Source organism: Strongylocentrotus purpuratus, unplaced genomic scaffold (genome assembly GCF_000002235.5).
Source record: "Strongylocentrotus purpuratus isolate Spur 01 unplaced genomic scaffold, Spur_5.0 spur5_scaffold_5, whole genome shotgun sequence".
Classification (NCBI taxonomy): domain Eukaryota; kingdom Metazoa; phylum Echinodermata; class Echinoidea; order Camarodonta; family Strongylocentrotidae; genus Strongylocentrotus; species Strongylocentrotus purpuratus.
In genome coordinates this window covers 21,868,642-21,892,328 of record NW_022145611.1, presented here as the reverse complement: position 1 = coordinate 21,892,328, position 23,687 = coordinate 21,868,642, and the positions used below count along the sequence as shown (strand labels likewise).

At 35.2% G+C, this 23,687-nt stretch overlaps 1 protein-coding gene across 1 annotated transcript; it reads left to right on the top strand.

Moving 5' to 3' along the window:
- The first annotated feature begins 1,491 nt into the window (after window positions 1–1,491).
- LOC576362 (glutamate carboxypeptidase 2) lies at window positions 1,492–22,099 on the top strand. Its single transcript, XM_030999100.1, has 17 exons — window positions 1,492–1,883; window positions 2,685–2,841; window positions 9,204–9,332; window positions 9,856–9,984; window positions 10,627–10,816; window positions 11,044–11,134; window positions 11,659–11,748; window positions 12,087–12,172; window positions 12,787–12,906; window positions 17,277–17,359; window positions 17,821–17,952; window positions 18,444–18,529; window positions 18,831–18,921; window positions 19,412–19,664; window positions 20,043–20,124; window positions 20,458–20,550; window positions 21,205–22,099. Exons 1-17 carry the CDS (start codon window positions 1,678–1,680, stop codon window positions 21,401–21,403), a joined length of 2,217 nt encoding a protein of 738 aa, XP_030854960.1. The 5' UTR covers window positions 1,492–1,677; the 3' UTR covers window positions 21,404–22,099.
- The last annotated feature ends 1,588 nt before the right edge of the window (window positions 22,100–23,687 follow it).

The following is a 23,687-nucleotide window of genomic DNA, read 5'->3' as shown; positions in this document are numbered from 1 at the left end:
TTTCCCATTTTTCAGATGTTTCTTGTCCACATTCTCTCTCTCTCTCTCTCTCTCTCTCTCTCCCTCTCTCCCTCTCTCCCTCCCGCTCTCTCTCTCTCTCTCTCTCTCTCTCTCTCTGTTTTCTGTCTCCCTCTGTCTCTGTCTGTCTCCCTCTGTCTCTCTCCATCTGTCTTTGTCTTCTGTGTCTCCCCTCTCTCTCCATCTGTTTCTTTCTCTTTCTCCGCTCTCTGTCTGTGTGTGTGTGTGCGTCCGTGTGAGTAGTGAGCACTATTTTTTTTTTTTGGCCCTCAAAAATTTGAATAATCGCACCCCCCCCCCTTAAGCGCTAGGGGGCATCTCCCAACAATGTTAAATTAACGTGTTTTTACACGGTGTTTTTTCCAGGGGGGGGGGGGGGAGCCGGCCCCCCCCCCTCCCCATGGATCCGCCACTGTCAAAAGTTAACAAGCGTATTTTGAGAGAAATAATTCCTTCATTTTCTGTGTCTCTCTCTGTCTCCCTCTGTGTGTTTGTCTCTCTCTCTTTCACTCCCTTTACTTCCCAGAAATTGTGGTAGAAAAGTCCGAGTCCTCAAAATAGTGCCAATTTTCAGGCATGTATTTCAACATTTGGAATTTAATAGTTTTTTTGTTTAATTAAATTAATTTACAATTTTATCATATTACCATGCAGTAGCAATGTACAATATATGACGGTTGGTGGCGTCTTAACACATTTATCCTCTGTCAAGATTGGTGTCGAGAATGTTGGAATTATTCTTCTTGCTCTGTCGCTTTACCTGCTCGTTCCACTTCACGTCATTTTAGTAAATGCCTACTGTATTTTGTTTCACGTGCAAGCCCCTATTTATGTCACTTCATAAGTCCTTCTTTTCGATTTACCTCCTTCAATTTTGTTCACAAAATATAATGTAGAAGATTATAGCAAAAATGATACAAACGATGCTAGCCATCTTGCTGAATACTCCGTTTGTGTGAATAGGGTATGAAAACTTACAGGATCAAATAATGATAATAATATTTCATTCATAGATCCGGGGGGGGGTATTACATATTAAGGCCTGTATGTGCCGCTCTAATTGATCACTTTTTCACACAAAAATCCCTAAACATTGGTCCCATTTTTAACAAAAATATCCCTATACGTGGGTCTGTTTTTTTCAAAAGTTCCAAAAAACGACCCTTTAAAATGGTTAGAAGTTTCGAGGCTGGAGCGGCACATCTCCGTCCAAACCAAATCTGAGTACCCCAGGCATATCCATGTAGAGTATATCTCTGATATATTGAAGTTACATCAAAGGCAATTTAGATTCCTATACAAGCTGAGGAGTAACACAACAATGCGAGTAGATGTCTAATCACTAACAGCCTAATGTAACCTTCCAGTTCTTTGCGTTAATACTCTATCTTCGGTAATAATATATGGAGATGTGTATCTTTAAAAGCCAAATACAATGTTTAAAGGTCGACAACAGGTCGAGCGATAATGCGTCAGTTAGCCCCGTGATCTCTGTCCTTGGCGGATTGACTGTTTTGCTCAAACAATTATTTCGTCAAGACAGACGAGCACATAATTTCTTCGTCTTGACATTATTGGCAGGGAGACCAGGATCTATTAAGAAACGGTAGTTTAGAAAGTAGGTCACAAGAAAGAGGCAAATAGACAGACTATACCAAGATGAGAGGGGAAAGGAGCCGTTTTTCGTTGGCCGGAATTATCCCATTCATAGTGATTGGATCCATACTGTTTGGGGTTGGGGTTTTGATCGGACATTTTGGAATCCCAGAAGATTCATGTCCATCATTCTCATCAATCGAAGATGATGACATCAGTCAGATGATGGTTGATGAATGTAAAGCAGAAAACATCGAGGAAAATCTAAGGTAAGAACAAAGTTTGTATTTGTAATAATCGCTAAATTCACATGGGCTGTATGTATTAATTGACGTTTGATTATTTATGTGTCTAAATTCAAATACAGAAATGAGTGTTATTCTTTCGTTCCATTTATTCTCGAAAGTATACTTCCATGTTAAATTATGAATGTATGATATATATCTACACAACTACTAGCTGTAATATCAAATATGTACTCATGTACATGTATATACCCGCACATGTATAATGTAGGCCTATTTACAATGAAACTGTAAATACGGACGTAATTTAAATGCAGGGGTAAATGGAGGGGGGGGGGGGGTAAATAGTATAAAAACTGATGAGAGAGGGTTTTTTCAAGAGTATTCAACTCTCAAGTGCTTATGTATATATATATATATAAACAGTATGAAACAAAATATAGCAACATTGATGAAGTATCTTCGTTAATGTGTTTACTACATAACATTACAGAATAACCACATAAGGTTCCTGTTTAAATTATCATGATAACATTTAGATGGTGTCACATGGTCTGTTTATAAACAAATTTTGACTTGGAAAAAAAAATATATCGTTGTTGCTGTGTACAAGATTTGTTTTCTTTCTTCCATTTTCGAGATATCAACATAACGCGACAAGATAATGATAGCGTGACAATATTAGATGACATGACAAAACAAATGAATGGAAGTTTATACCTTTCGCGAAATGAATCAATTATCTAGAATGGCAAATACCAATGATGCGAAAACTAAATTCATACAATTTGAATGCATGGTATCCTGATCATATTTGATTAATAGACAATTAAGCAGCCGACCTCATTTGGCGGGAACACCAGCTGAGAAGGAGAATGCTGAGATGCTTGTTAATCTCTGGACTGAGTACGGATTCGATTCGGTTCGGTTACTACCCTACGATGTTCTCTTGGCTTATCCTGATCCTGATAATCCGAATAAGGTATAACATCCAACCGATTTGATTTGTGATTTTCTATTTAATATCTACAATATACACATCATCCTGATATCCAACGCAATTCACCGATGGTAAGAAAGTTGCATTATCATTTAAATGTTATACTCGTAAATAGGACTAGCCTACATGTTATGATGAAATTTTTCATAATCACATGGGGAAAAAACCGCAAGAGGGTTGAGAGAAGAAGAGACTTTAGTTAGTGAAGAGAAAGAGAGAGAGAGAGGGGAAATAATGATGATGATAATGATGACAGATTGAGAAAAAAAGAGACATTATGAATGGATGATATACAGATTAATTACAGATTATTTGCAAGAACCCTTGCAAGTACCTTGAGCCCATATTTATAAAAGCTGTCTTGGCCTAGGGGTGAACTATAAGTACGTAATAATGAAGAAAGCTAACGAGAGCATTATTTGGCTTTCAAACGCATAAAGACTTTACAGGAGTGATATAAAATCTATAATGTTCATAAGATTCAAAATTATAATGGTGATTAATGCTTTTCTATTGTCAACGAAATAGAATGTACATGTCATGAAATGTGTTCCCCTTTTCCATTATAGCCTTCTTCCGTGAAGATTAGCAAAACATTACGCTGCATGTACTGATCTAGAATGACATTCTTAATATTCCTTAAAAAGAACAGAGAAGTTAGATGATAAAACCTCTTACACCAAAGTTCTTCTTATAATCCACTGAAAAGATCCACGCCCTCATAACATGTTTCTTATATGTTATTTAACGTGCTCGCTGAATACATGTTACAATAACATAACAATAGGCCGATATCATGCACTTTTATGCACATCGTATTATTAACAATGTTTATACACACTGTAATAAAATTGATTTATTGAGACAAATAATGGTCCTGGCCTCCATAAAATATGTTTTATCATGCATGTTGAACGAATAGCAGTGAGTACCATAACAGTTTGTTTTATAGGGACCGATATGCACCCACATAGTATACACAGGCGTTGTCCTTTGAACTTTTATCGTATAGTAGGTCAATATTGTTATGTAATATTGAATTGAATTGATATTGAATTGATATCTTTATTTATACACGGTTAAAAAAGCCCAAACAGTTACAAGACTGATTTCCATTGGGGCCGTGTGACACAATGTAAATACATCGAATTAACATAAAAATGATAATGGTACATCAATGACATATTTAAAACAAACAATAAATAATCAAGATAAATATCTAACAATATAACGATAGAATAGTACTGCCGAAAAAGTATATGTATATTGATAACAATAATCATGAGTGTCCAAACAAGAGTACTGTAAATATAATCCAAATTAAAATAGGTAATACAAATTGTTACTAGTGCATATAAACTGCCAGAAATTATGTATTAAAAAAAAAATATTAAAAAAAAAAATCAAATGTGGCTGGTCAAGATACTGCATTATTACAATTAAGGATATGATTACAATTTTATTTTATTTAAGTCAGTAAAAAAACACTTAAAAGTGAATTAGAATAACAAGCACAGCAGATAAAAGATATATTATTTAATCATTTTCGGATAAAATGAAATGAAATTATATTACATCATATGGAAATTTAAAAATACCTGAGCAGATGCATACACAACAATATAAATTCAAACAACACAAAAATGGACACATCAAAAATAAAAAGGAAACATTCGAAAGTTCATAGACATATTTGAGCATAGTATATTGTATATTATTATAAATTTGTTATTCTTTTGAGACCTGTTGTGAAACTGTACTTGGTTTGTGCAGCTTGCACTTCGTGTGGTAGTGAGTTCCATAGGCAAGCGCCTCTGTACACAAATGTGCGTTTGGTACTATCCGTTTTAGGCTGGATTGTCATAATACATAGATTGCCACTTCTCGTATTATGTGGTCTTTCTCTGAACGAAAATTTATCAATTAAATAAGAAGGGGCTTTTTTATTAAGTATATTGAAAGTCATTAAAGCGATATTTTCCTTCCTTTTCTGTTCAAGCGTATCCCATCCAAGTTTATTAAGGTTGTAGCTTCCCGATGAATCCCAAGGGGTATCATTTATTATTCGAGCTGCCCGATTTTGAAGTTTCTGGAGATCATTTTGAAGGCACTTTCCACAGTTTCCCCATATTACATCACAATAGGAGAGGTGGGATAAAATCAATGCATTATATACTAATTTCAATGTATCTTTACCAACAATATTACGTATTGATTTTAACATATACAATCCACTACTACATTTCTTTTGTACAGATTTAATATGGTCTGTCCATGATAAAGTTTCATCCACAATCACTCCCAAATGTTTGCATGTAGTAACTCTTTTCAGAGGGGTTCCATCTATGTTAATATTCAAATTTGTATTACGTGCTAGTTTAAGACGATTTTTTGTTCCTAGTACAATGTATTCTGTTTTATTTATATTTAAACTTAACTTATTGACATCAAGCCATTTTTTCACATTTACTAAATCTTCGTTTACTTTGTTTTCCAGTTCAGAAAAGTCATTACTAGCATAATATAAAATAGTGTCATCAGCATACATATTTATTTTACAATTTTTTAGTACTAAGGGTAAATCGTTGATGTGCATAATAAAGAGAAGAGGTCCAAGGATGGACCCTTGTGGAATTCCAGATTGAATAGGTAAAAACTCAGATGATATACCATGGACTGTGGTTTTTTGGTATCTCTCATACAGATAACTTGTGAACCAATTAAGTGTGTGTTGTCCAATACCATAATATTTTAATTTTTCAATTAGTAAATCAAAATCAACTGTGTCGAAGGCTTTCTTCAAATCTATCATTACAGAGCACACCACTTTGCCTTGTTCGAAGCTTTTCAGCCATTCATCTGTCGAATTCAGCAATGCAGTGGCTGTTGAGTGCAGTGGCCGGAAGCCAGATTGATATACATTGATTAGATTATTACTATTCAGATAGTCATATAACTGATCGAACACTACCCGTTCTAGTACTTTCGAAAATATTGGCAGTATCGATATCGGTCTAAAATTTGTGGGTTCATTTGTTCCACCTTTATGTAAAGCACTTACTCTTGCCTTTTTCCATTCGATAGGGACACATCCAGTAGTAATAGAGGTATTTATAACATGTGTTAAAGGTTCATTAATACTGGAAATTGCCAGCTTAATCAGTTTCATCGGTATCATATCACATCCCATTGCTTTGTCATTTGATAGTTTCAACAATTGTTTTTTCACTTCATCTATGGTTACTGGGATAATTTGAAAGATATTTGTCAGCGTATGCGGTGAGAATAGCATAACATTATTGATTGCATTTATGTGCCTTGTACATTGAATGACACTAGCAAGTGAAGGACCTATTTTGACAAAGAATTCATTCAATTTTTGTGAAATTGTTTTCGTGTCATGAATTTCTTCTCCATCAATTTTTAAATATTGAATTTTCACATTTTTATTCTTGCGTGGTATCAGCATGTTAAGATTTTTCCATGTTTTCTTAACATTACCCTGCGAGTCTTTAATATTCTTTTGAAATGTTTTTCTTTTGTTCGTTCTTATTCTATAAATAACGTGATTCTTGCTTTTTCGGAATGCTTTCCAATTCTCACGAGTATTATTTCGCGTTGCAGTTTCTTTCAACTTATCCCTTTCATGAATAAGATTAATTATTTCAGCATTTATCCAGGGTTTCCGATCTTTTTTTACACGACCTTTTCTGACCGGAGCATGTAAATTACATAATGTTGAAAACTTTGTCTGGAATTCATGTAGCGAAGAATCGGCATCAGTACATGTAAAAACACTTTGCCAATCAATGTTTCCTAGGTCGTCACAAAAGTCATTTACATTGAAATTCTTATAAGTTCTATAGGTCCTATAAACATGGTTAGGAAATGATTTGTGAACTCGACCCCATACAATATATACAAGTGAGTGGTCACTTATTCCTAAATGAATGACGCCACTTTCAACCACTTTCTCACAGTTAGAAGTATAAATTAAATCAATAAGGGTAGATGAAAGCGGTGTTACCCTCGTGGGTTCTTTGATCATTTGGCTTAGAGAATAATTTTGGCAAATTTCAAGTAATCGTTTTGTGTAGCACGATAAAGGGTCTGCAAGTATATTGCAATTGAAATCTCCTAAAAATATGATATCCTTTCGTTCCTCGTCAATTTTTAACAAAATATTCTCAATGGCTTTAAATAGTTCGATACTTGTTCCAGGGGGTCTATACCAAGCTAAAACGATCATAGGTGAAGACATAGGTTGCTTCACTTCAACAGCAACAAGTTCGATATCATTTACCAGAAGATCTGATCTTAGTTTGTGGCTAAGTTTATTTTCATTAACGTATATTGCAACCCCTCCGCCATTCTTATTACGGTCTTTCCTATAAATACAGTAATCATGTATACCTATTTGCACGTCCTTTATTTCACTGCTTAATCTTGTTTCATTTAATGCAATAAGATCAAATTTAAAATCATTAACCATCAATTGAAGATTGTCAATATTAGATAACAGAGTTCTAATGTTCAATTGAGCTATTCTTATTCCATGCTTCTTTTTTATTCTCAGACAATTATCTTTAATATTTTTAGGCAACAATTTGGTTTTTTCCGTTCCCGGATTACATGTACAAGTATCTAAATCAGAGTCATATACATTGCCAATATTAATGTCTATTTCGTTTTTGTCAGCAAAATCGGATTCACTGGCATCAATTTCATCGAAGTCACCTCCATCGTCAAAGTCTAATTCTATTTCTTCACTGAAGTTTGCCTCGTTGTCATCGAAGCCAGTTTCAATATTACCATCAAAATCGCTGATATCGTCGTCATTAGTGTCTTCTTCATTGTTGTCATCACTACGAATAAAAGAAAATTCAGTCATTTGCTTCAAATCTAGGATATTATGGACTACATAGTCGTTTAACTGAAGAGTGTTATTATCGGCGCACACTTCTTGGCCATTATGTTAAATTTGGTTTATTTCTGAACAGTATTTAGCTTTATGGCCGTAGTTATTAAGTTAATAAAATGATTGTATTAAGTTGATACAAGGTCTCTGTGACCTGAGTAACGTTAGTATAGGGAGGCGTTTTTCTCTTTGATTCAATTATTCTGAGCAAATGTGTGGTGTGATATAAATCATAAAAAATATTATTGTATTGTATTTGTAATGATACGTAACGGAAATAACGTGCAAATCATATATCTTGATTTGTGTACATAAATGAATTAATTCTCAATTTTTCATTATATTGATCTTTGCACAGATATTATATGCAATCATGCTATTGCTGGTGTCAATAATTTGTTCTTGCTTAGTGTGATGAGTCTGATTTAAGTTGAATGATGTTACGTAGGCCTTACAAGTATAAAATAAAATAAAAGGGTAATAAATGAGCAAAAGAGGAGTAAGTATCAAACAATAATGATTTCCAGGATTCTCGGACCCCCTACTCACCGTCCCAGTTACAGAATACCCCTGGAGTACCACTCTCAAGGATATTACCCGGGACATTCTTCCCAGACAACTGCCCCTATCCGGGGCTCCATTTATATAACAGGTGGAAAAATGTAGAAGTTTTGTAGGGTAGCTTTATGAAGAGATACTTGTCTGGGGTAAATTTGTTTTGGGGTAGTTATTGCCTGGAGGTAGCTATATGTATAGCTAGAGCGGAGGTAATTAGTTTACGGATTTGTATTCCTGGGTTAGTTATGCAGACATATCTTTGGTCTGATTACCATTTAGTTGGCACTCCTTTAAAGGTACTATGTCCCATTTGCAGGCCAAAAAAAATGAAAAAGTTAAATTCCAACTGCATTTGAAAGATAATACTAATTTAGAACTTCTCTAAAAAAGGTGGGGCTTGAAAAAAAGGTGGGAAAATAACGACTATTAGTTATCAAATCGACTTTAGGGCTATAGAGCCCAAAAGTAATAGTCTTGATTTTCAGACAATTGTACCGAATGGTCATACGTTTTATGCTGCTCAAAGATTCAATCAGTTTAATCTTGGCCATCACAAGAAATGGTTTATTGATGTAGACAAATGCTCATGTACCCTTTACAACTCTTTTCATGTATGTTATTACCAAAGAAGAAAAAAAGCCAGTCAGTCACTCAATAGTGTCTGACAGTGAAGTCCAGCAAGTAAACGGGTTTCCTTGCATAATTTGAATAAGAGGACACTGAGGACATGTCATATTCATAATTCCTGCAAAGTTATACAGAATTTGAGGTTGGCTGCAAAAGGGACCTTTAACCAATATTAATGTAATCGTAGAAAAGCACTTATATTTAATACAACAATATGTTATGTTGACCATGTAAATGATAGGTGATGATAACAGAGAATGGAGAGGTTAACTTCACGACCGCCTTAAAGGAAGAGATCCTACGACCTGAAGACGATCATCCAGACGTCGTTCCACCCTTTAATGCCTACTCAGCTCAAGGAGAACCAGAGGTAAGAGATTTTATTTATTAGAACTGGGGCCCGTTCAACAAAGCCCTTTTTCAATGACAAATGACAAAAATCAGTGACAAATCTGCTGATAACCAATCAGAAGCAAAGATGTTAGTAGCTTATAACAAAAACTGTCATTTGTCACTGATGACAAGTTTTTTGAAGCCCCCCCCCCCCCCTGGTGCCTTGTGAATGATAAGTGATGATAAAAGAGAAGGGATGGATCAATTCCATAATAACTCTATGCTATGGTCACAACTTACAATGCGTGTCCGACGGAGCTGCGATCGGCTCGTAGGTCAACTCCTGCGATTCGTACGAACTTCTTACGATCATTCGTGGGCGTAGTTTTGTTGATCATTATGTATGATTGAGAAATCTTTTACAAGAATGAAAGATCAATTAACCTAAAATGATGAGCTCATGTAAGCTCACGACCAAATGTAATAGGCACAATGCTGTCCTCACTGATTTAATATTGACAAAAATTACAAGTATCTGTCCTATTCTATTATGTTTCTAGGGTCCTCTAGTGTATGTTAACTACGCCCGTGCAGAGGACTTTGAATGGCTGGCCAAGAACAAACCCGAAATCAACATCACTGGTTGTATCGCGATCGCAAGATACGGGAAAGTATTCCGAGGAAATAAGGTGACTTATACGACTTATCCTTTACTTTATTATGTTCTTTCCCTAAAATTGATCACGTCCATTTTTGTTTCAATTCCCTGTGTCTCAGTCTAGTGTACGTGTATTGTGTTTTTATAAGTTTTTATAAGTCAGAAGTTTCATTCAGTAAACCTATAAACGAAACAAGCCTATAAAGTAGGTTTACTTTTCATTACCGTATTTAAAGACTTAAAGAACATTCTTTCGTGTCCTTAATTACTATAATTCAGGATTATTCACTTCCACATTACTTGAAGAATGCTAATATTTTGTAAAATGCAGTATGCTTTCCAAATTTGGCATGAAATAATATTCGAAGCAACCAATTAATCAACAATCATATTTTATTCAAACTACCTCAGACCACATTTAAAACAAACAAACAACAGAAGCAATAAATCAGCCAATATAATAATCACCAAAGATTGTTTACATAGTATTCCATTTTCTCTTGTCCCGCCTTGCCCCAGGTTTGTGGCGCAAGATGAACGCAGATATGTTTCGTGAAATTTGCCCCATTCCTTGATAGAACTACTTTTTTTCTATTCTTATATCTGAACCGACAAATAGTGAAGACAAAAAAACTACATACATTCAACGATCACTTTATAATCATATATTCAGGTTCTTTCCGCGCAGGCAGAGGGTGCTATCGGAATCATTCTTTATTCGGATCCTGCTGATTATGCCGTTGATGGTGATGTATCGGTCTATCCGGACTCATGGTGGTTACCCGATACCGGAGCTCAAAGAGGCAATACGTTCGTCAGTGATGCCAAGGGAGATCCCGTAACACCCGGTTACCCGGCTAAACGTAAGTGATCATTTTACATTTATAGATTGAACTACATAAAACAAGATCAAGAGAGAGAGAGAGAGAGAGAGAGAGAAAAGGAGAGAGAGAGAGAGAGAGAGAGAGAAAAGGAGAGAGAGAGAGAGAGAGAGAGAGAGAGATATATGCATTAAACTATGGCATTAAAGACATTAGAACGAGGTTAGAAAATCATTCTACACGATTGTACATGTTTCTTTTTATCCCAGCATACATGTACCGGTTAGACGACGCGGACACAGCCCTTCCAAAAATCCCGGTTCATCCGATCGGTTATGGGGATGCGCAACATCTTCTCAGGTAGGTAGTCGCTGTATGTTACCTTTGCATATACAATATTTTGATCGACTAAATGAGCTCTTGTATTCAATAATAATTATAACAATAATGGGTTCTAGTATATATCAGAAATATCACCTCATTTTTCGGTTTATCAATTAATTCATATACAATTTTTAAAGGTCACCATGATAGCAAAAAAAAAACCCAAATAATCTGTTATCGTATTCCTTATAAATGGAGGTGTCGTGGACTAGTGATACATCGACTGAATGTGCGTCACATGGTTCGCAGTTCGAGTCCCGCCGCGGCACTAAATGTCAATTAGCAAAACATTATTCTACATTTACCACACTCGACAAACATGGACTATCTGAATATTCCGGTATATTGCTACGCGTTGGTCAAACTATAATATTCTGTATAGTTTATTTCATCTTTTTTTCTATCGGAATTGTGACGTATTATCAAACTTGCATTGTTATATTACTACCATTAATCGTAATTGACGATCCTTCCATTATCTAATTGCATTGATTTTTTAGCGAGTTATCAGGGGATGAAGTTACTTCTGATTGGGCGGGGAGTCTGGCTGTTACCTACCGATATGGACCGGGATTCATCAACCCAGAAAGGTAACGATGGAGTGCTAAGTGGCTACGAAATTAGAGGTTTTATAGTGAAATATATATATATATATATATTAATGGTATCGTATTCAGCTGAAATTGAGATGGACTATAAAAATATCAGATCGGCAAATTTGGTTTCCAGAAACGTGATAACATTCATGGCTGTGATCAGAGACGATCTACGCCTGCAGTTTTGGTTTAAAGAGAAAAAAAAATAATTGCATGATTTAATCTTAAATTGAGCAAACAGATTCAGCCAAAGTTATTAAGCGAAATCTGAGCACTGAATGTCAAAAGTGTTGAAAGATTTCACCTTTTTAATACCTTTAAATGATTTTCAGAAAGGTCAAGATGAGCATTCACACATCACGTGAGATTAGAACCACATATGACGTCATCGGCATCATCAATGGAGCCATTGAACCAGGTCAGTGAAAGGCCAACATACTTATTTCTTTATTGTTCATAATTTTGGAAGTCATTAGAAAGGAGTTACGTCATGCATGATCTGTGCAGCTTAGAGATAATTAATTTCTTGTTATATATATATCGCCATTGCTCCAAACTCAAGCTCTTTCTGTTCTAGACACATAAATATACTTAAGAATCCTAATTCCTGTCTACACTGTTGCATTGTAATCAATTTTCATTTATTTTTGTCTGACATGCAATCCTATTTTTTGCAGTATCATTCTTTTTTTTCGAATAATTGTGTTTGTGTATTAAAATATTTATGTATTTTCGTATTTATCTATCTATTCATTTATTCTTTTGTTACTTTATTTCCTGTTTTATCAAGGGTAGCGTGACCAGTAATTATGAAACTGTTATCCATTCTAAAATAAATTGTACTGCACAATGATTTATGTTAGATAATTTTGTGTCATGTTCTAACTTGGCTCGAAAGAATTCATGACTATAAGGTAGAAGGATATTCAGTCCAAAACACAATATTGTTTCTTTAAAACAGAACTAATAAGTTTAAAATGTGTGTATTTTATTAAAATGTGACGAATAACTTTTGTGATTATTTTCTTCAAGATCGGTATGTGTTGCTAGGCAACCATCGTGATGCCTGGGTTTATGGTGCTGTAGATCCGTCTAGTGGTACAGCAGTTCTTATGGAGGGTGCAAGGGTATACTCACAGATGATCAAAACAGGTAGGTAACTATGTAAGCATCAGAAACACAATAATGTTTGTATCTTAATTTCCTGTTTAAAACATATTTTTAATATCCATAATATGCTTTTTCTTTGCATTAGACTATATAGGCGAAAATATTCGGCAAATGATTTTATTCTCAACTCTTTCAGGTGGTTGGCTAAAAGTCTACAATACCATTTTTGTAAATTGCATTGGAAGCTATTCTTTCGTTTCAATAGGATTCTAGAGCGGAAGATGATAGGGAAAACGTAATAGTTTGGTAGTATTGGCAAATTTTGACAATAATAGTGTGTAAGTATATTGACAAAGTATATACAAACAAAAACGACACAAAATATTTGAAAGCATTTTAGACATACCAGTATATAGAATGATTATACGAAAAGAGTTATGTCTGAGGCCTATCTACATCTATGTTACGTAAGAGGAACAATGAACGTGGCCAAAGGTAGAGTTCATTGTCATGGTTATAATCTCGAACAATAGAAGGGCGGATTATGAGGTAGGTGCTTGCATGACCTTCTGCTCGTAATCGACAAGTCACCGCATTAAAATTAAATTGCAAATAGTGTTCAACAACACGATGGTGGAAGAAACTTTCTAATATTCGAAGATATATGACCCTGAGACCATATTGTTTCATTATTTTTTATTCAATCAATCAACGGCAAAGAATTGATTTATCATCGCTCTTCAATTTATTATTTCACCTTTGTATGTACTTTCATTCGTATGCATCACGAAAGAACACTGAATTGGATTCTTCAATGTTCGTTTTGATTAATTTCCTCCCCTTTCCTTCTTCCTATTTAACACCGATACAATTTTCAATTTTTCTTAATCAAGTCAAAATATTATTTTCATATTTTCTTTATGCAAGACAGGGAGAGAGAGAGAGAGAATATGTTAAGTGAGAATTATCGAGTACAACCATGAATTGCATACTTTTCAATATTATTCAATTCGCTGAAAATATTCAGAATATGAATATGATAAATCCACATAATACACCAACGCTCCAACCATAGCCCATATGCCAATGCACCATATTTATCAAATATGAAAAGATTTTTAAATGAAATGTGAAGAAAAATAAAATGTACAATGCAATAACAGGCATCAGTTGAAATCATGAATTCTCTGTGACTGGCTTAGCACTAGTTTCTGAGGGACCAGTCACTGAAGAGGAGATAAAGGGAAGGAAAATTAAGGAAGAAGTAAAGAAAAGAAGGGGGATATCAGTTGCAATTTTCCCGCCAACAAGAGCTAAAAGGGACCAAAAAAAGAGTAAGAAGAAAAAAAGGGTGAAAAGAATTTCGATGCGGTGTTCGAGTAGAATTCTGTGAGAGGATGATATACTTTCTGACTCGTAGCTTGAAGTGTCTATTATACAAATATTGACTGCTCATGAGGATGATGGTGGGAACTATCACTCCCAAGGTGGTGTTCACACCGGTCCTTCTATCACCCCCGAGGCGAAGCCGAGGGGGTGATAGAAGGGCCGGTGTGAACATCACCGAGGGAGTGGTAGTTCCCACCATCATCCGATTACAGAGCAGTCCATATCTGTTTTATATACCTCATCCTTTTTATTGATTCATGATTAGGTCTAGCTGTAGGTCTAGATCTAGCACTAAAAAACAGGAAACTAGATCAAGAGGAATTACTCACTAGAATAAGAAAAATCCAACATCAAGTCCAAGGCAAGAGTATACAAATATTGACTGCTCATGAGGATGATGGTGGGAAATATCACTCCCAAGATGGTGTTTACACCGGCCCTATATCACCCCCGAGGCGAAGCCGAGGGGGTGATAGAAGGGCCGGTGTGAACACCACCGAGGGAGTGGTAGTTCCCACCATCATCCGATTACAGAGCAGTCCATATTTGTTTTATATACCTCATCCTTTTTATTGATTCATGATTAGGTCTAGCTGTAGGTCTAGATCTAGCTCTAAAAACAGGAAAGGAGATCAAGAGGAATTTACTAACCCAAATAAGAAAAATCCAACATCAAGTCCAAGGCAAGAGTATTGAATTCCTACGCGCTGCGCGTAACCGCGCGATTGCGGTAGCCTAGCAACTCAAAAAATTTGTGTGCGCAACTGAGTCGCGGGAGGGGTTAGGGGTCCTATCCCAGGGTTTGATAGTAGCTATCAACCCCTCTGACGTAATGATACTTGATAGATCGAAATGCTCCTTGACATGTGATATAGTCTTGACCAATCAGTGAATGACAATCTATGTATGAGGTATATAATATTAAATTCCTACGCGCTGCGCGTAACCGCGCGATTGCGGTAGCCTAGCAACCCACAAAATTTGTGCGCGCAACTAAGTCGCGGGAGGGGTTAGGGGTCCTATCCCAGGGTTTGATAGTAGCTATCAAACCCTCTGACGTAATGATACTTGATAGATCGAAATGCTCCTTGACATGTGATACAGTTTTGACCAATCAGTGAACGACAATCTATGTATGAGGTATATAAATCCAGATATCTGTTGATAGTATTATAGAATATAGAGGCCTAAAATGACCTTCTGCTCGTAACCGACAAGTCACCGCATTAAAATTAAATTGCAAATAGTGTTCAACAACACGATGGTGGATGAAACTTTCTAATATTCGAAGATATATGACCCTGAGACCATATTGTTTCATTATTTTTTATTCAATCAATCAACGTCAAAGAATTGATTTATCATCGCTCTTCAATTTATTATTTCACCTTTGTATGTACTTTCATTCTTATGCATCACGAAAGAACACTGAATTGGATTCTTCAATGTTTGTTTTGATTAATTTCCTCCCCTTTCCTTCTTCCTATTTAACACTGATACAATTTTCAATTTTTCTTAATCAAGGCAAAATATTATTTTCATATTTTCGTCTTCTTTCTCTACTGAGTTCCAGGTTAACATCTAAATGAAATAGGATTTGGAGTTGTTTGATTATCAATGGTCACAGATAATTTTGGTCTAAATAAAGTTGACACGCACCGCGTACCGATGGTGCAACTGATCGAACGGATGGCACTGAGCTATCAGATTCAGAGTCCACGTCTACTAAAGATTTTAACAAGAATTAATCCACTTGGATTATCAAAACAATCATGCTTCATAGATTATTTTAAGGTGTAACGTTAAATCTAATTAAAAGTGAATTATACTCATGATGACGATCAAATGTGAAATAAAACCCGATTAGAAAGTCTGATCTTGATAAAGATGAGCACCGAAATTCCCCGGGGTGGGCCTGCCGAAAGCCCGGGGCCCTATAACTGGAGTATACTAGGGTGAAATGACGGCAAACCGCAGTCAAACTACTTCATGACGATGAAAATCAAAGTGCAATTTCAAGAGCAATATTTTCCTAGTCTTTTCCCAAAAAATATGTTGAGAACTGTCTCAAAATGTAACGAAATTACCGTAGATCACGAAGACTATTGCAGCTTTTTCAAAATTGATGACTAAATTCACTTAATCTACTCATATTTCAATCAATTACTCACCCATTCTCAATTTACTAAATCTTCTCAGTTTGTGCGAGTAGCCTGCGTCGTGCATAAATCTTCATAATTAAAGTGACGCATTGGCCCGAATTCACAAAGCAAGGTTTGAGCTCAAACCTCCTTTTGTTTCGCCAAACCTCCTTTTGTTCTTTACAAACCAGGTTTGTAAAAAACGCGTAAAACGCGTCATATGACGTACGAAAACCAAGGTTTGTCGACAAACCTCCTTTGTGAATTTGGGCCAATGAGTTCAGATATATTATCACATTTCTTAAACGTTACTATCGATAAAATACATATTCATGAGGCTCATATCCAATCAAAAAGCCGCCTCAGGTGCTTATTTTGTCTTCAAATGATCCAAAAGAGGCGGAGCCTAATCCCATTCGTGTCATGGTTTCCGCGCGTGCTGCTTTCCGTCTAGTAAACGCATAGAGATATAATTATTATATACCTCACTTAAGAAATCCAGCCATCTGATTGGTCGAAATTGCATTCATAAACTTCAACTATTTCTGTAAAATTCCCAGTAACCATTACCAATCGGGTAATAGCACAATTCTAACCTTCCCTTGAGCGTATAAAAACAACTATTTCTCTCAAAGCAGTCATTAATACTATACTATTTCTATGAGTAAACGTCTTTGTTTCACACACACACACGCGCGTGCGCAAACACATATTTACACGCGCGCACACTCATAATTCATTTGCACCTCAATTATGAATTAAAATACGTATGCTGCCTCTGCTCATGTGATACAAGGGTTTCCATCAGAATTCGATGATTGAGTTGACGATTGTGAACATATATTAATTCAGTCAGTGTTGTATCTTCATTACCGTGATCAGGTTGGAGACCGCGTCGTACGGTCATGTTCTGTTCCTGGGGCGCCGAGGAATATGGTCTTCTGGGATCAACAGAATTCGTAGAGGTAATTATATACAAAGACAGAGACAAAACGAATAAATGGAGAAAGAGGTTTAAGACGTTCATGACAAAATTACGTTTATCAATGACATTCCAGAATAGATGCAACACAGAAAACCCGTTATTAAGACACGAGATAACCACAGCGTCTGTTTACAGAATCAACTCCTTTTTAACAGATTTCATACATTTTTCCTTTTGTAATCATGCCTGAAGAAATTTCAGGGAGTAACACAATTCCTCAAAACGATTACCCCACCCCCTCGAACAAATTCAGAACAGTCTCGGCTACGCTGTGCTGAAAGCAATATGAAATTTATTAAAAATATCATGTATATCCATATATTTGTCGTAGTTTTAGTATCTTATACTTTGATTAAGATTGACCATTAAAAACACTTAATCAAACGGATGACTGCGATTATAATTTTAGCGGTGCGTTTTTTGAATTTGTTAACCTTGTAGGAATACCAAAAGGTGTTAGGAGAAAGGGCTGTGGCATACATTAATACAGACATCGCTGTACGTGGAAACTTCTCCTTCAGGGCTAAATCAACACCTCTACTTCAAGGCGCCATCTACGACGCTGCTAAGAAGGTATTCAACGCCAGCATTTATTAGCCAATCAGAATGCCCGTATTTACCCATTTCGTGAAGTTTGATTGTGATTGGCTGATAGTAGCTAAGTTGATTGCAGGAACCAATTGCAAAATTCAAATCATAACGGTTTGCTGGTATTTACATTGTACACCGAACATCTCTCTGGGATATAAACATTTATTTATCTATTTATTTATTTCGTTTCAGGCAAGATGATAACATACAAAACATCACAAGGTTGACAAAATGATATAACATAAACATAATGATATTTAACACCAGCCAATGCCTGAGGATCACCTAAAAGTATTTTAAAAATTCTGTCTAGAGGCTCTCCACATTGGCTAGTACAAATACATGCTTGTATCGTCGACAGCAGTGGGTCATCGTTGTTTCTGATTCTACTTTGACGTTGTTTGATGTATGATGAAACAATCGATACTTATTACCAGTGTTTTAAAAAGTTTTTGAATGAATTTCATAATCAGGTGCCTGATGGTGAAACTAGAGAAAGAACGACTTATGATGTTTGGGTTGAACGGCTTCCAGATAACAGTGGTAGTGGCCTTCCATCGTAAGTTGATCGTGTTTTTCTTAACATCAGAGAAGTATATAATCCACTTATCCCCTTATTTTCTTTCAATTCTCTGATAATATGTACCACCGATGAGTTATTCGGTTGGTACCACTCTGCATTAATTTTGTATACTTGTTGATACAGTAAATGTTTCTATATTTGTGCTTTAGAAACTTTCAAACTGACTCTATTTTTGAAGAATTCACTGTTATACTTTACAATTTTATTCAACTATTCAATTTTATTATGTAAAGAGATTTTGTGAGGTAACACTCTTTGTTCTTATTTTTTCCTGAAGTGTTAACGTACTAGGATCCGGAAGTGATTTTGCTCCGTTCATGTATCGCATCGGTGTACCATGCAGTGACTTTACATACACATATGACACGGTAATCAAATCAATCTAATTTTAAGTAGAATATCCTTTAAAATTCCGTACATTTTACTTCTTCTTCAAAAAATGAACAACACTTCTGCAGAACTTTAAAATTAAAGCGTCTGTTTGGAGCCAGAAGGGCGTAAAATCATTATATAAATATGCACATATTACTGTCTTTTGATGAACAGATGATTAGAGTATAGTTTCTATGATCTAACGTTTTCATTTCATTAAAGTCATAGGCTTATGGTTAGGGATACAATTTGGTTTGAAGTTAGATTGAAGATTTCGTCTAGAGTGATGTATTAATGTTAAGTCAAAGGTTGAAGTTAGGACTTAATGAGTGTAGACTTTCGAACAGTTTCGAATCGATCGGCTAATACATTTTGTAACAAAAGACAGAACAGAATTCAGTGAATGTTGAGACAGTACCAATTATGTTATATGCTACGAAGACGGCGTGGTTACTAGTTACAAAGTTATATTTCTTTCATATACAGAGCCTCAGCATATCATCATATCCTGTGTATCACTCGGTTTATGAGACATTCTACACCGTTAAGATGTTCATAGATTACAATTTCTGGCGTCATCAGTCTGTTGCTCGGGTTATGCTTGAATTCTCGCGAAATCTCGCGGATTCCGTGATTCTACCATTTGGTGTCCTCGACTATGCCAATAAACTGAAATCCTCCATTGACAACATTGAAGATGAATACGGCGACAAGATGGCGGCACAGGATATCACCTTCGGTGAGTGCCGAGTATTAAATTTGAACATTTCATAAAATAATGATATAGCGTGATACCCGATAGGTGACAAAAGATATGACATAATGAAGAAGATTCAGGACAGAGAAATAAGGAAATAACTTATCATAATTATGAGTCTGGTGGTTGGACCTGCCCTTAATTGGTAGAACACTATGAGGGAGAAAAGGAGAGAACGAGAGAGAGAGAGAGAAGGAGAGAGATGATAACACAAAATTCACATTTCCTTTCCTCACCTTTAAAAAACAGTTAATGATTTGTAATGGGATTGTATCAGTATGCATAGCAATTGATTTACCCCCCCCCCCCCTGTAAGACTTGATAACGATTAACTGATGGATGATTGATAATCTTTTTCAGAATTCGTCGATTCAGCTCTGACAAATTTCACAGCGGCTGCTACATTCTTTGAAGAGGAATTAACTGATATTGATGTCAATGAGTAAGTGATGATTATATTAACGATGTGTTTCCAACTTTCCGTTGTTATTTTGTAAAAAATTCCTGCATGATATCCCGAGCATTATACATGTCAGTTGGTTATTAGTTAAAGACACATGGTTAACGGCTATACATGTAGGTACACAAACATGTTTAGGAAAATACATTTAAAAGTATCATGATGATCCAAACCAAGATTTGGATTCTTTTTTTTAAGTTAAAATATTATTATGAAGAAGACTGAGTTAACAAGCCTGAATGAAGGCATATAAAGCCATGTTCTATAATACCAAGTTCGTTTATTTCTCTCTCTCTCTCTCTCTTTGCATTTTAGTCCCATCGCAGTGAGACGTGTTAATGATCAGATGATGCAACTTGAACGAGCTTTCATTGATCCTGCCGGGCTACCAGACAGAAAATGGTTAAGGTGAGACAATGATATCAGTTACATTGTCAATACAACATAGCAACAAGTCATGTCGTGACAGTACAGTTAGCCTATCATTTTTTTCTTGCGGAACTTGAGTCATAAATCTGAACAGATTGTTCCCCTTACGGAAGTGAATGTTATGATATAATTATTTAAAACCCGTCACTTGTGGTTGTATTAATGTAACTTATTTGAATAAATGTAACATATATTTGTATTAATGTTACAGTTTTCATTAGAAGTGTATTTTTATTGCATAAAACGCGTACAGTTTAGTATGTGTACTGCTAATACTGTTTTAATAAACCTCTATCGAATTGATTTGATGATTTGAATGAAATTAGTAAATTCAAATGACGACAAAACAATAAAAGGCTATATTGCCTGACTGAAATGATGACAGACTAATTAACTGATTGTCCCACAAAGCACTAATCTAATTACGGTATAGCTCCTTGAAAGAGGAATGTATACGTTTATACGTACGTGATAAAGCAGTGATTAATACAAAGTTATGGGGCCTATATCTCAATGATCCAAATATTATCGGTTATATCTATAATCACTATAATATACTGAATGTGAAAATAAATACTACGTCTAAAAAAAAAATATTGCCATTATCTCGGGCTTTTTTCCTCTTGTTTGTAGACATGTGGTCTTCGCTCCGAGTAGTGTGAATTACTATGCAGGCGATGCATTTCCCGCCCTCGTCGATGCCATGTACCAGATTGATGACGACATCGATCAGGTGACTCGGTGGAATGCAGTTAGAAAACAAATGGCCATCATAACATTCATTATCCAATCAGCAGCTAGTACACTCACTGACGTCACACAATTTGGATAACAATTCTCTTTCTCTCTCGCTTGAGCAAGAGGCCCAATTGATTTTTTTTCTTTTCTTTTTAATTAATGATGCAAAGAAAGAAACAAGATTATAAGTACATTAAAACAATTATATTTGATAATTTTGAAAAGATGTTTTGATATAAACAATAATGTACAAAGTGTTTTTAATACTGGAAATGCTGTCTGTGAATTCGTCTATGGTGGATTGCATTTATGCCGTCACATAATCGAATAAGTCATTTTTCTTTCTTCAAGGTTTATTGCCTTTATGTTTATTCAAATGAATATAATTTTATAAATACATTTTACAAGAATTCAGATACACAATAAAACCTATACAATTCATTGTACATAAGAAAATCATTGTTGTATCATACCTCAATTTGAATTTTGTATTGATCTTCTTGAGCTTGTTTTACATGTTGTTAAAGATATTTTGGACAATTTAATAAACTTGGTATACGTCTATAATTTACAATCATAACAAGGGCCCCGTGGTATAAAACTTACCATTGATGGTAACTTCGCCATCAATTGCAGCTACTATGGTAACAGGGCCCAACAGCCAATCAAAATCAAGGTTTCCATGGTAGTTACCATTGATGGCAAAGTTACCATCAATGGTAAGTTTTGTGCAACGGGGCCAAGGTATCCATATAATATGCTGAATTAGAGAATAAACATTTCGAAATTATTACCGGATTCATGTCGTTTATCAATAACAATAGATTGATATTTTACCTTGTTAAACATAATGCAATTACTGTCATTCAATTTTACTTAAATTGATTTCAGTTCATTAAAATAATTTTCAATTAAAGTTTTGGGTCGGGTTTTGATTCTGCGGCCCAAACATGTTGGGCCAAATTAACATCTGCATTCTATACTTTTATATTCATATAGCCTATTCGAATTTACTTTTGTATTTGACATGGTTAGCTGACATTGAATGAAAAATAAAATGACCTGAAATATAATTGCTTGAAAACAACCCAAGACTGACTTCAAAGCCACAAGTTTGTTACAATTTAAAGTATTGATGGTATGATGTATAATAGTGCGATAGAACTGTGTTTTGAAAATTTAAAAAATAAAACAATTTCTAAAGCTCTGTTCCATTTATCAGTCACACAGTGTTTCGCGATCTCCTGTCTCGCGCCTTCAGTAAAGGCTATTTAGCGTATAGGGACATTTGTTTTTAAAGGGTTTAAAATTCGAAATAAAATTATAACGTGTAGTGGTATTCATCTAATTTTATCAGGTTCTTGTCAAATCTTGGGCCCAAAATTGTATTTTAAAGGGGCAATATTTGAAGAAGAAAATGCGGAGTATTTTATCGCCTTCCATCATTTAAATTTCAAATTTTCGATAATACTGCGCCCCAAAGATTTTGCTGGAATAAAACAGATTTATTATTAATGGGTATTCACAATTTGTCAAAAGCCCTTTTAAGACTAATTTACATGGCTGTTGTGTTCCAATATTTTCCAAGGTATTAAATGCATAATAAATAGTGTTTTGGGGAGTTGAAATGGAGAATAATCCAAGACTAGGTCGCATTTGCTTCCCCGTTTCTATAGATGATGATCAAACTTTCACTACCTATCAAGGTCCAGTGCATACAAATTTGTTTTGATACAGTGCGCTTAAAGGCCCTCTATAAAGTGTTGTGGGCCCCAAAAGTCGCAAAAAGTTTAATAACAACATTGTTAAACATCTTCTCTCTCTCTCTCTCTCTCTCTTTCTTTTTCTCTCGCACTCGCAGTTTTACTCTCACTGTGTTTTCTATCTCTTCTGTTACTCATGTAAAAAAATTAAAACAAAATGAAAATCAAACCAAACCAATCTATGAAGATTTGTGATGTGTGAATGGGCCTCGTGTCGCCCTTTGAGATAGAGCATGAGCGGGCCCTTATTAGGGCCAACACATGCACCCTATAGAAAGAATACGTGGTGTAACCGCAGACCTCGCTCAAAACAAACAAAATAAAAGATACTGTATGACAATTACATGAGAGATCCTATACTTTAAACTATGGTACCCTATAAGACATGAATATGTCGTGTTGTTGTAGGGCACTATAGCTGCACTAGAGACTCAAATATGATACTACTACTACTACTACTACTACTACTACTACTACTAATAATAATAATAATAATAATAAATATTATAATAATATTTATTATAGTAATTGTAATAATTGTAATGATAATTATAATTATAATAATTATTAGAAAGATATTGTATATAGACCTCGTTAATGGTTCTTGATTGAATC